Below are 14,243 nucleotides of genomic sequence, written 5' to 3' on the forward strand. Positions count from 1 at the left end.
CAACCAACCATCCATCCATCCATCCATCCATCCATCCATCCATCCATCCATCCACCTACAATGATGCACCAATCAAACCTCTAGTCAGTTGGATGCTCCACTGCAATTTAACTTGACAACTGTTCCTCACAATGCAATTTTTAATTTGATACTTTGATTTAAAGTGCAATGTCATTGCTTTCTAAATTTGTTAGGTGTCTTAAAGCTATAGTGCGTAGTTTCTGTCTCTCCCATGAGGAATTCTGAGTGATGACGACAACACTGTCCGCACGTCCACATGATGCACGCGTTCACAGCCGCCTCCCCTCCCCCACGCAGTTGCTAGTAGCCATAGACGACACGGAGGATTAAAAAAAAAACATGATGGACTCTTCAGCAGAGGTTAATATCTTCACTCGAATTTTTGTGCAGGAAAGTTGCCGAAGAACACGATCTTCTGAACACAGTCATATTGAGAATTATATTAAGAGAGTTAATTAACTTTGTGTCAACTCATTTGGCAATGGCTTGAATGTAACGGATGTTCATTATTATCAGAAAGTTACGCACTAAAGCTTTAAAACATATATTTGATCAGTTACTTGTAGTGGAATCTATCCCTGCAAATTGGACCGTTTTATATTTGTGTGTTTTAAGATATGCATATCAGTACAGAAAAATACTTTACAGGTGGGTCGGAGGGGGACGAGCAGGTCTCTAAATACGAGTCAACTTGTCACTGTCTGTCCCTCTGTCTCTCCTCTCCAGTCACATTACCTTCATTACCCTTTTTCCATCCGTCCACCAGGTGCCCCCAGACTTTCCCTCCTTCCACCATCACCTGATTGCTCCATGCATCTACACACCTGTTCACCTTCGCCGCCCACTTGCTCACCTGCATCTCATTTCCTCATCAGCCTCTCATATACCAGCCCGCCTCCATTCATTCCCTGCCAGACCATAATAGTTGCTATGCTGCTTTTTCTCCTGTGTGTTTTTTTTTTTTTGCTTTGGGGGCTCCTGTTACTCTACATGGACCTGAACCTGGCTGTCTGTCTACTAGTGCTAGTAAACCTATATTTCTTCAATAAATCAACTATTCAATGTTACCTGTATTTACCGCATCGTAACAAAAACTAAATGCAGACTATTAGTTTACTGTAAAAGGATTTTTAACAGACATACATAAACACTTATCCTGAAAGTCACTAGCTTGAAAAAAATGTGCAGTTCCATGAGGTTTGACTGCAGACTATACTGGGGGAAAAAAATGTGAAAACAGCTGTGTGTCTAAGACTAGAAACCACGGTGCCAACTAATCACAAAATCTCAATCATCCTTTATGCTGAATATTCTTTATGCGGGCGGCCCTACTGCTCACATCTAATTTTCCTCTCCTCCAACCTTTCGTCCTCCTTCCATGTTCACTTTGCACGATGTCATCATCCAGCCCCCCGGTAATGGCCTTGTTCTCGGCTCCACACACACTGGCATCGTATCCGTCGCCCCAATCAAAACCTTAATGCATCTCAATTTAGACACTGTTGTAACACACACACTCTCTCTCTCTCTGTTTATTTTGAACATATTAGAATATATATATATATATATATATATATATCAAATTAACAGATAAATAAGAACATGTACATCTCAGCACAATCTTCCAAAATTATTGTGTTGTGAGCAGTGACAGGTCGGGAGTGCGCCATCAGTAATGCGTGACGTGTGCCTCCATAACGGCGGCCTCATTTGCATGTGTGAGGAGGTCTGGGCTAATGGAGCTGATCTGTTGCGGTTAGTAAGGAGGGGGGGGGGTGGTGGGGGGGAGGAGTGGGGGTTGTGTCAATGAGTGAAGGGGGGGGTTATTAAAGTGGAGGAGAGAGGGAGGGACAAAAAGAGGGGAGGTATTCTCTCCTCTCCACAGAGACACGATAGATGATTCAGGAGTCTCTCCCTCACTGAGTTTGAGTTTTGTGACGATTGAGGTGGTCACAAAGCAACACTTGTGTGTGTGTGTGTGTGTGTGTGTGTGTGTGTGTGTGTGTGCGTGTGTGCACTGTGACCGGCTTGCATACCCTTTAAATATCACGAGGCAAATGAGGCCTAACACTCTACTACCACTTCTCCCTTTTGTTCACCCTGTAGCTCTCTAGGTCGTTTCTCTCACTGCATTTAAATGTCCTCAATATGTCACACATGCACGCATGAACGCATGCATCCCTGCTAACACTCGTGCACTTGCTTGTACACGCCCACACACGCACACGCTCACACAGTAAATGAAGCCTGTTGCGGCACTTGTTTGAGACCCTTTTTATAGCACACACAGGTTCAGTTTTACCGCCGCGTATTGCGAGGAAATGGCCATTTCCAAGCGATTGCTGCGCCAAACTGTAGACCAGTTACATTTGAAATGCTGATTGAATAGACTGTTAAATAATCTTTTATTATATCATTGAGTTTGTATAGTTTCCACACTGAAATCAACAATCCTGATGTTTATTTTTCATTAGGAAACGCCAATGCTGCATTTGTATTTTGTAACCAATAGGAAAGCAGCTGAAGTAGAAAGCGTGTTGTCCCCTCGCTGGCGGCGAATGGAAGCCTGTAATTAGCTTGAATTCATACAATGGGATTTAATAGTGATTTGATGGCGGTTTCACATACACAACCACATCTGAGTCAGTGCTTTTATAAACCGTTGAGTCACTCCGCGTTGTCTTTGCCGATACACCATGAATGCAGCATCAGTCAGAGGATGATTAATGAAATGGCAGCTCGCTGGTGTCGCTCAGGTATCTGTTTCATCCAATCCTCACCCCCCCCTCCAGCGCCTTGGCACGGCAGTCCACGAGACTCATCCTCCAATGGGAAAGTTTAGATCCATCAGGAGGCGGGCCAGCAGCCCACATCTGACATCATCTTAAGAACCTGGCTGTGTCTCACACACACGCACTTTCACTCTCTCACACACACACACACACACACACACACACACACAAACACCTGCGATGGAGATAAGATAAGGATGAAGAAAGAAGTGGGAAATCTTGGTAGGGTGTGAAAGTCAAGTGTGTGAGTGTATTTATCGACTTTTAAAGATGTGTGCGTTCGGATGTGTTGATTGGTTGGGGATTGTGGGTACAGAATGTGAAGCAGGTTGTGTATATGTGAGAGGCAGGTGAGAAGTGTTTGAAACAAAAAGTGTTAGAACGACACACATGGGCTGCAGGAAGGATGACGATGATGATGATGATGATGGAAAGAACCTTTTTAGAGGGTAAAAGGAGGCCTTCAGGGCCATTTTAGACTGTCCAAATATTATCCATCAGTCAATAAACAGCTTTTCTTTTGTTATATAAATGTAATCTGACACCGCTATTCAGACAAAAAAAAAAAGCAATTTGGAGATGTTCCCCTACATTTTGACTAAATTGAAAACCAATACCAAAAAAGAGTAACTTCTCTGAGCAACGTTTCCACAGCTCAACAGGAAAATTCGGATGCACATTCAACGTTAACCCGGTTACTGCAGTGCATGTGCAAGTCATTCTCTGATTCTTACTTCCTTTTTTGTGTCATTGATAATGGATTAACGCCAATCCCACAAGGGTGTGACATGGCATCCTGTGTTTTACACCATAATGAAAGCATCCATGTCACTTTCAATATTTTAATATTGTGTGTGTGTTGAAAGGAAAAGAGAGACAGAGGGGGGAAATCACTTTAAAAGCTCCCAGTGTGGGAATGCTCTTGTCATCGATGGTGTTTAAAGTGTCGTGACAGCTGGCTCGTAGCGTCTCCCTTCATGTAGTACTAATGCAGAGTGTTTGTATGTGTGTGTGTGTATGTATGTGTGTCCAAATATGCCCCTGTTACTCGCCGGATCCTGCCACCTGCTCCGTCTTTGCGCCGGTTCTGGCATGGTCGCTCTAGGAGTCCCTCACATTTCAGCTTCGTTTTACGTCTCCGTCAGGCCCTCGGCGGCGAGGCGCCTGCAGGAGTTTGTGCTCGGGTTCATACGCGGCGCCAAGAAGCTGTCTGTCGTGAAGCATACGCCTGGCTTGTTTCCACCTGGACACTGTTTTCCCATCTGTTTCCATCCCAGTGATCAATTCTGACCCAAATCTTGTCGGGTCGTCTTGTGCAGACCAACAAGGGGCAAGTGATACGGTTGAAATCACATCTGAAAGCTTTCAACAAAATCCTAATTGGCTTTTTATTTTTTTAAGTAGCACTGTAGTCGGGCAGCTAAGTGGAAAATGTATGAAAGGGTAATACTGTTCAGACCTAAAGTAGTCAATTATAAAGTTCCAGTCGAAATTTAGACTTCTGCAAAGGCTTTTGTTAAAGACATTTCCACACAAATGTCCTGTGTCAACCATGTTTCTCTAAACCGGTTATGAACTTAGACAAACAGCCTTGTTTTAAAACCTTGTGCCAGGGCATTTCTGAGGTAATCCAATTGGATTTTAAAGGGTATTGGAACATTGAACGTTGGTAATGTCAGCAACATGACAGTTATGATACTGTTGCACTGTAGTCGGGCAGAACAATTTTAATCAAACATTCTAAGGAGACACTCAAGACGCATTAGGAAGTAAGCTTTTTTGAGGTAATCCAATGAGGAAGGGGAATGTTCTAAACCCATAAAGAATCATTTAATCTGTCATCAGTCCATCTTTATTAGAAGCACTAGGGAAGAATGTGGCAGTTAGCATTGGCAGAGATGGCCGGCGTGCCTGAACAGACAAAGAAAGAAAGAAATACTCAAATTCCCACGGTCACAGCAGACGCCACATTGTTTGACTGAGTTTAGTTTATTAGCACAAAGGACGTTATATAACAACAAATACCACATAGATTGTGCGGCAGAGGTAGGCTTCATAAAAAATAAGAAAGGGAATAGCAGTGGAAAAACCCACTGAGATTGATTTTTAAAGTGAAGTTTCAAAAAGCTCACGTATATCAATCCATATGCTCTCAATGCAATTCCACTGTTTGTGGATTTGATTGTCTTCACTGAAAAAAAAAGGGCAAAAAAACAGAAGGAAGTGGAGTTATGTCAACCATGGTCAGACAAAAAGACAACTTTTTTAAGTGAACATGAGCGTAAATGACAAGTAACAAGCAAGTACTGCACTTCCTAAAATCCCAAACTTACAAATATAAACTTAAGTCTTAAATGTTTTCATTATCGTCGACTTTATGGCAAGTTAATAACTTGTCTTTAGTGTCGTCAAACTCATAACATTTACTTTAATGAAGTTTTATTAGGGATCTTTGGAACTATTCCATTAAATCTGCAGCGAGTTAATAAGTGATGAGATCCGTGGAGTGGAAACGTTTCGCTTGTACATATATGTATGTAGATTCAAAAATATGACAGATGTGTAGTAGTTGAGCTGTCTGTCTGTCTCTGTCTGTCTTTCTGTCTGTCTGTCTGCATGCGTGCGCAAACAGTGTGTGTTTGATGTTCCATTTACTCTGTTTCATAATTCATTGCATGGGGAGAATGGACTTAATCAGAGGTGGTGTGTGTGTGTGTGTGTGTGTGTGTGTGTGTGTGTGTGTGTGTGTGGGGTTGTGTGTGTGGTGTGGGTGGGGCGGGGGGTGTAACGGATGAGTTTTCTGTGGTCAGAGATGAAACAGCATGAGTGTTGCTTTGCAATGCAAAATGTGGTGATAGCGGTGATTGGCCACTGTGTTTAGGAGGAGCAAGGAGTTTTTTCAAGCATTTCATCATAACACACACACACACACACACACACACACACCCACACACACACACACACACACTCTCTCTCTCTCCCTCTCTCTCCCTCTCTCTCTCTCTCTCTCTCTCTCTCTCTCTCTCTCTGGCGCACACGCTATACACACAGGGACACAAACAGTGCTTAATGACCGCAGTTCATTATTATTTTATTTACCTCTGTGACATAAAAGGCGGGCTAATTCGGTTGCAGCTCTGAGCTCTGGAGAATTGTGTGTTTGTGTGTGTCTGTGTCGCATTGAGTGTAATGCTGGCACACACACAGTGTCTAGTGGTGGGGTCTGGGGACCAATTTATTTACATGCAGTGGAAGAGGAAAAGAGGATTGGAGGGAGAAATGAAACAAAAAGGGAAGTAGAGAGAAGGAAACAGCAGGAAATTATGGAGAAAACCCAGTGGAACGAACAAGTTTCTGTTCTGTTCCCAAGGACAGACAAGACCAATTTACTATTTATTGGCTCTGTGTGTGTGTGTGTGTGTGTGTGTGTGTGTGTGGGTGGTGGTGTTGTGTTGGGGGTGTGTGTGGTGTGTGTGTGTGTGTGTGTGTGTGTGTGTGTGTGTGTGTGTGTGATTGTTGCCGGTATCTTGTGATTTGTATCATATTCCCAGAAACACTGTCTTCATTGGCACTCAACTGTTTTACTTCCAGTATTCCAAGTTGAACAAAAGTAGCTTCACTAAAGTTAAACCTACAAAGCTCCATACTATATTCTGTTTGGAAATGGGCAGCAGTCAACGGGGCATCATATACAAATGATGCAATTGTAATCTTTGACTGTTACCATGAACGTATTTAAAATGGTTTCAGTTTCAGTAGAAGCTGTTTGTTTAAAGAGTGTCGTCCCCATCGCTGTGAGAATACTATACGTGATCAGTAGTAGCTGCTGATATCTAAATTCCAAACCTGTGGACCTCTGCAAGTCACACTAAAACTTTTACCTTCAAGTTTACATTTTTCACCCTCAATAAGATGCTTTTTCCTTGTCTTTTATGTATGCGAGGGAAAGTAAATCGGAATAAGGTCACAGAGTCTGTCATTGAGCATTATACAATGTTGTACAGGCACTGTGAAATACTATATTACATACAGTAAGCTTCAGAAGACACTAGCTGTGGAAAAGAGAGTATATTTTTCACTTCCAGCACAGCGGAGATTTCTTATGCTGCGTTCAGGCAGTGAAACAGCAATCCGGCAATTTGTAGCAGGGTTGCGGGTGGGGGGAGTGTCAAGGAAACGGCCCATTTGTGTGACGTCCTGTTAACCCCCCAATGTAGCACAAGTAGACTTTATGTTTTACAACTACTGTTTTCTGTCAGATCGTTCCATAGATCACAATGTTTCCGACCGCACTTGAAGGCAACTTAACGGAGAAAGAGGTGAAGAAAAGATTCAAGCGAGATAGATCAACTGTGCTTCGTTGTCTGGCAAACAAGTTTTACGCAATCTCCTGGGCCAATTAGTGCTTGTGTTTGGTGTTTTTAAAGCGTTGTTGTGGGACGATAGAGGCAGTGATGTTTCCTTTTAACTGTACGGGACTCTCCCACCGCCTCAAAACACACTAACAAGTCTGATTGGCAGTTACATGACTGCACCCCGCCGTATAGATAAATAGCAGAGTGTCATCAGCGTAAAGTGACAAAAAATTGTTCTGCAATAGTGTAATTGAGATGTTTAACTTCTTCAAAAACCCACATGAAAAAGGAGTCAATTGTTTTTTGATACTTGTGTTTATGTGACTTTTTTTTATTCATTGTTTTTTCACAAATTATTTTCTTTTTGTCTTGCAGGCAGGACGCCAGTGACCTCTCTGGGCCGATACAAAGGTACGGTTTCACGTCTTTTATTCCTTTTTTAACACCACACTCCGTCTCTTCGGTTTCGTCCTCAGCGAGGCATGCAGTGTATCTCCAGGCTTCAGGCCAAAACACACCGACTACATCAATAGGTGTTTTAGCTTCAACACTGGAGTGGTGTTGGTAGCCTTGTTGGGGGTTGGGGGGTGGTGGGGCAATGTGGAAGGACGGGAGGAAGATGATGAGACTAGTTAGTTAGTGGGTAGAGAGAGACAGAGATATAAAGAGAGAGAAATATTGGAAATGGCAAAGGAGAGATGTGGCGCTGCTCATATGTACGGCCAAGGTGGGTCATTAAACCGAGGCCTTTGGCGACAGAGCGACGGATCAAGCGAGGGGGAGAGGGAGAAGGTTTAAATAAGGGCCGATCTGAAAATAGCAGCACCTATTTCTCATCAGAGGCAGAGTTAACAGGGAAAGGATGAATATCCTGCCTTGAAAACGATCAATGCACCCCCATTTCTTCTATAACGGGGAGCGATGGTAGGAGTAGTGAAGGAAAACTCCTTCACCTCTTTGAACCATTTACCATTATATATGAACACTCGTAAACAATTGCAGTGCACCTATAATGCTTTGTGATCTGGATTCTAATCCGATAAGACTTACTTTTGCAACTCTCTTACCTTGCTTTGTACCTCCTGGTTTTTTTTCGGCAATTTTGGCGCTTTTTTTCAATGTTTTTGTCATCATTTTTCAAGGTTTTCAATGCAAATTTACTAAAATTACCTATGTTAGTATTAATTATGTTATTGTTATGTTAGTAACATTACATCTTATTAACAATACTTTTACACTTATTGTTAGGGCATTTTAGGTAATTTTTGGAATTCTTTGAAAATTATGAATTATTTAGACTAATATTAGAGGAACCTATTTTGATTGATATTCACAGACGTGTGTATGTCAAAGTTAAGTCAGGAGACTGTTTTGAAACCATTTAAAAAAAAAAATCAAATGCTATAAAATGGAAAGCCCAAAATTCAATAAAAGTAGTGATCAAGTACTTGCAATTGTACATACCTTTTGGGCAATTTGATTAAAAAGAAGCCCATATTTCTGATATAGAAGTTTTGAAAATGGGCTGAGAGGACAACAAGAGGGTTAAATATAAGAAAGTATGAACTACAGGTGCAAGTGTTGATGATAGACTTACTAATGGAACGTCTCATGAGCATGTACTGTATAGGATCCATAATGCATCAGCAGGTGTGGCTGTAGTATGGTCTTTAACCATTTTAATGAGTTCCTTTGTTTAAATAATTCATATAAGAACAGGGTGAGATTATAATGCTTGAGTCACAATGAATTCTCACGCTGTAGTCGAGTTGGTGAACATGCGCTTCTCTGAGTAGTCGTTGAGATGAGTGGAATCTCTTTTGTTTGAGTATTTTTTTGAATGAAGGGTTGTATTCCGGTGAAATTGCATCTATTACAAAGGATAAATAAAACACAGTAGGTTCATATTATATCTCAGATATTGTACCAAATAGTACGTTAGATGTGAAAATGATATCGGTCTCTTCCAGTGGAAGAATTTAACTTAATGCATTTACTCAAGTACTGTGCTTTTGTACAAATGTTAAGGTACTTGTACTGTACTTGACACTTTCTACATCTACTACTTTGCTACATTTCAGAGAGAAGTATTGAACTTTTTACTCCACTAGATTCATCCGACAGCTTAAGTTACTTTTCAAATCAAGATCTGCACACAACATACATGTAGATTTTAAAATACAATGTATGTATCCGGGAACCATCACCTTATCGTGGTGGAGAGGTTTGTGTGTCCCTATGAAACATGAGGGCTGTGTGTCTGGAGCTTTGTGCTCCTGGTAGGGTCTCCCATGGCAAAGAGGTCTCAGGGGAGGGGCCAGACAAAGAATGGTTCAAGACTTCGATGGTTGAGCACGGAAGGGATAGAGAGACCCCGCCCGGAGGAAGCCCGGGGCCCCCGTCTGGGCCAGGCCCAGCGGTGGGCTCGTGAGCGAGCGTCTGGTGGCCGGGTTTGCCACGGAGCCCGGTCGGGCACAGCCCGAAAAGCAAAGTGGCACCTCTCCCTCCAGCCCATGGGCCCACCACCGTGGGAGGATCCAAAGGGGTCGGGTGCGCTGCTATATGGGTGGCAGCGAAGGTCAGGGGCTTCGACGGACCAGAACGGGCGGCAGAGGCTGGCTCTGGGGACGTGGAATGTCACCTCTCGTGGGGGAAGGAGCCGGAACTTGTGCGGGAGGTGGAGCGCTACCGGTTAGATCTGGTGGGGCTTACCTCTACGCACAGTCTCGGTTCGGGAACGTTCTCCTGGATAGGGGTTGGACTCTGTCTACTCTCGGAGTTGGATGGTGTGAGGCGCCGGGGGTGTGGGGATACTCACAAGCCCGGCTGAGCGCGCTGCGTTGGAGTTTACCGCGTGGAAGAGAGGGTCGCCTCCCTAAGCCTGCGGGTGAGGGGGGGAAAACTCTGACTGTTGTTGTGGCATATGCACCAACAAGAGTTCGGAGTATTCGGCCTTCTTGGAGACCTTGAATGGAGTCCTGTATGGGGCTCCAGTAGGGGACTCCATAGTTCTGTGGGGGATTTCAATGCACACGTGGGCAATGATGGAGATACTGGAGAGGCGTGATTGGGAGGAACGGCCTCCTCTAAACCAGAGTGGTTGTCTGTTGTTGGACTTCTGTGCTAGTCATGGATTGTCCATCACAAACACCCTTTCGAAAATAGGGGGCTCATAAGTGTACTTGGTACCAGAGCACCTAGGCCAAAGGTCAATGATCGATTTTATAATCGGTCATTGTCTGAGGCGTATGTTTTGGACACTCGGGTGAAGAGAGGGGCAGAGCTGTCAACTGATCAACATCTGGGGTGTGAGTTGGGTCAGGGGGTGGGGGAGGACTCGGACAGACCTGGTAAGCCCAAACGGGTAGTGGGGTAAACTGGGAACGTCTGGAGGAGGCCCCTGTCCGACGACTTTCAAATCACACCTCCGGCGGAGCTTTCGTGCATCCTGTGGAGGTTGGGGGCATTGAACCTGAGTGACAATGTTCAAAGCTTCCATTGAAAGCTGCGGCGGCGAGCTGTGGCTTAGGGTTTTAGGTGGCCTCAAGGGGCGGTAAAACACGAACACCCTGGTGGACACGGTGGTCAGGGAAGCCGTCCGACTGAAGAAGGAGTCTTGGGATATGTTGTCTCGGAGACTCCGGGGCAGTGCAGGGTACCGACGGGCCCGAAGGGCTGCAGCTCTGCTGTGACAGAGGCAAAGCAGCGGGTGTGGGAGAAGTTCGGAGAAGACATGGAGAAGGATTTCGGTCGGCACCAAGGTGCTTCTGGAAAACGCTTCGCCACTCAGGAAGGGGAAGCGAGGAATCATCCAAGTATACAGTAAGGGTGGGACCTGTGTGACCTCAACTAGGAGGTAATAGGGCGGTGGAAGGAGCACTTTGAGGAACTCTAAATCCAGCTGACACGCCCTCTTTGGTGGAGGCAGAGCTGGAGGATGATGGGGGATTGTCGTCAATTCCTGGTGGAAGTCGCTGAGGTAGTCAAACAACTCCACAGCGGCAAAGCCCCAGGGATTGATGAGATCCGTCCAGAAATGCTGAAAGCTCGGGTGTGGAGGGCTGTCTTGGTTGACACGCCTCTTCAACATTGCGTGGAGTCTGGGACGGTGCCTAAGGAGTGGCAGACCGGGGTGGTGGTTCCCTCTTCAAAAAGGGGGACCAGAGGGTGTGTGCCAATTACAGGGGTATCACACTTCTCAGCCTCCCTGGTAAAGTCTACTCCAAGGTGCTGGAAAGGAGGGTTCGGCCGATAGTCGAAACTGGTTGAAGAGGACAATGCGGATTCCGTCCTGGTCGTGGAACAACGGATCAGATCTTTACTCTGCAAGGATCTTGGAGGGGGCCTGGGAGTATGCCCAACCGTCACCTGTGTTTTGGGATCTGGAGAAGGCGTATGAACGGGTCCCCGGGAGAAATTGTGGGGGGTGCTGCGGGAATATGGGGTAGGGGGTCCCTTCTTAGGGCCATCCAATCTCTGTATGACCAAAGCGAGAGCTGTGTCCGGGTTCTCGGCAGTAAGTCGGACTCGTTCAGGTGAGGGTTGGCCTCCGCCAGGGCTGCGCTTTGTCACCATCCGTTTAATATTATGGACAGGATATCGAGGCGTAGTCGGGCGGGGAGGGGTTGCAGTTCGGTGGGCTCGGGATCTCATCGCTGCTTTTTGCAGATGATGGGGTCCTGATGGCATCATCGGTCTGGGACCTTCAGCACTCACTGGATCGGTTCGCAGCCGAGTGTGAAGCGGCTGGGATGAGGATCAGCACCTCTAAATCTGAGGCCATGGTTTCAGCAGGAAACCGAAGGAGTGCTTTCTTCGGGTGGGGAGTGAGTCCTTACCCCAAGTGAAGGAGTTTAAGTACCTTGGGGTCTTGTTCGCGAGTGAGGGACTATGGAGCGTGAGATTGGTCGGAGAATCGGAGCAGCCGGTGCGGTATACATTCCATTTATCGCACCGTTGTGACGAAAAGAGAGCTGAGCCAGAAGGCAAAGCTCTCGATCTACCGGGCAATTTTCGTTCCTACCTCACCTATGGTCATGAAGGCTGGGTCATGACCGAAAGAACGAGATCCAGGGTACAAGCGGCCGAATGGGGCTCAGGAGGGTGGCTGGCGTCTCCCTTAGAGATAGGGTGAGAAGCTCAGTCATCGAGAGAGATCGGAGTAGAGCCACTGCTCCTTCGGTCGAAAGGAGCAGTTGAGGTGGTTCGGGCATCTGGTAAGGATGTGCTCCTGGGCCTCCCTAGGGAGGTGTTCCAGGCAGTCCAGCTGGAGGAGGCCTCGGGGAAGACCCAGGACTAGGTGGAGAGATTATATCTCCCACCGGCCTGGGAACGCCTCGGGATCCCCCATGCGGAGCTGGTTGATGTGGCTCGGGAAAGGGAGTTGGGTCCCCTACTGGAGCGGCGCCCCGCGACCCGATACCGGATAAGCGGATGAAGATGGATGGATGGATGGATTATTGTATATGAAACTACCCAACAATATAACAACCTACAATTATAGTGGGAATGATTAGACGAGGAAACACTTAGTCAATTGACAGAACCTTTCTGATCCAAATGTGAAGATGTACTTTATTTACATTTTCCTGATATTATCTACCCACTTTTACTTGAGTAACATTTTCAATGCTGGACTTTTACTTGGAACCAAGTATTCGTCAGTGTGGAATTATAACTTTTACTTAAGTAAAGGATCAAAATACTTCTTCCACCGCTGGTTTCTTGAAAGCATCAACCTCCGGGTTGAAAAAAGTAAAGCCATCGGGAAATTAAACCTTAAACACCCATTCTTCCTAAGGGCCATTGGTTTCTACAAGAAGGCTAATTGTATGGAAGTCTATGAGAAAATGACCTTTCTAGTTTATGGTCTCAATTCCTGTTTCAAGTCTTCTTCAATACAGCATGATGTTTGTAGATGATGGTCCCATTTAGAGTGAAAGAGACGGTAAAGCTGAGTGTGCTTTAGGGCCGTGGCTACCTTGTGATTGACACGTCGTTGCCATCTCAGTCAGATCCACCCCTTGCTCCTTCCTAGCTCCACCCCTTCCATCCAAGTATGGTCCCTTCTGGCTTCAAAAAACCAAGATGGGGAACTCAAGGCTTTTTCAAACCGAAGTCCATATCTTTCATACAGTCTACAGTCTCTTCAAAGCTTCTTCTTTTAACAATACAGTGGCAAACAAAACAAAAAGACCAAAGTGACAATGTTCCCAGTGATGGATAATCTATTTGAAGCCAGTTCTAAGTCTCTGTGAGCTGATGTTCATTCTATAATGAAATGAACTGGATGTAATGGTAAAAAATCCATTCAAAAACTGTCTGTCTATTTGGAAAATATGCCGCAGTATTGTAAATAATATGCAATTGTAATAGGATGATAGCACACCACTGATGCTGTCCTTTAAGTACCTCTATGGCTCTATAGAGTCAACTGTTCCTTTTACATTTCATCATTTTTATCACTTTAACTTCTAAATAAGGACTTTGACCTTTTGGTAGTGCTGGAAAAGAAGAGATAAAATGGTATGATGATAAATTCTCCAAAAGCTGTGCATAACAGAATTAAATGATATTAATTTTGAATGCTAAAGGCCCTAAATAGTATCAGTCTAAAGCTCACACCTGATGGTATTCACAGGCAAACAGAGCAGCTAAATCAGCCCGAGATCATAAAAACGAGATCCAAGCACAGAGCGAAAGAATGCCGGCGGAGAAGAAGCAAAACGCGTCAGGAGGAAGAAAGAGACCACGACTGTGCCTGTGAATAATTAGGCAAAATAGTTTGCTTTTGTTTTTCTCTCTGATTGGAGAAAACAGGCGAGGCTGTGACTGGTGCAGGAGCTTACACACACTCACAGACTCACGCACACACGCACACACACACACACACACACACACACACACACACCAACACACACAAACAATGTGTGTTACACACTAATCCGCCACACAGCTGCGTCATTCCGGAGCGTGTGTTTACTTCCTCTCTGCCTTCACCACCGACATCACCGCCGCTGCAGACACCCCAAAATCCCCTGCAAACGCATGCACGCACACGCACACGCACACGCAC

General features: G+C 45.1%; 1 protein-coding gene across 1 annotated transcript in view; it reads left to right on the top strand.

Annotated features, from left to right (window-relative positions):
• celf2 (cugbp, Elav-like family member 2) overlaps positions 1–14,243 on the top strand; it is a 234,019-nt gene that overhangs the window by 37,159 nt on the left and 182,617 nt on the right. The window contains exon 2 of the mRNA XM_032505261.1: positions 7,544–7,579. Within this exon, the coding sequence (XP_032361152.1) occupies positions 7,544–7,579 (36 nt within the window). The remainder of the gene's footprint in view (positions 1–7,543; positions 7,580–14,243) is intronic.

Source organism: Etheostoma spectabile, chromosome 23, assembly GCF_008692095.1.
Source record: "Etheostoma spectabile isolate EspeVRDwgs_2016 chromosome 23, UIUC_Espe_1.0, whole genome shotgun sequence".
NCBI classification, from domain to species: Eukaryota; Metazoa; Chordata; class Actinopteri; order Perciformes; family Percidae; genus Etheostoma; species Etheostoma spectabile.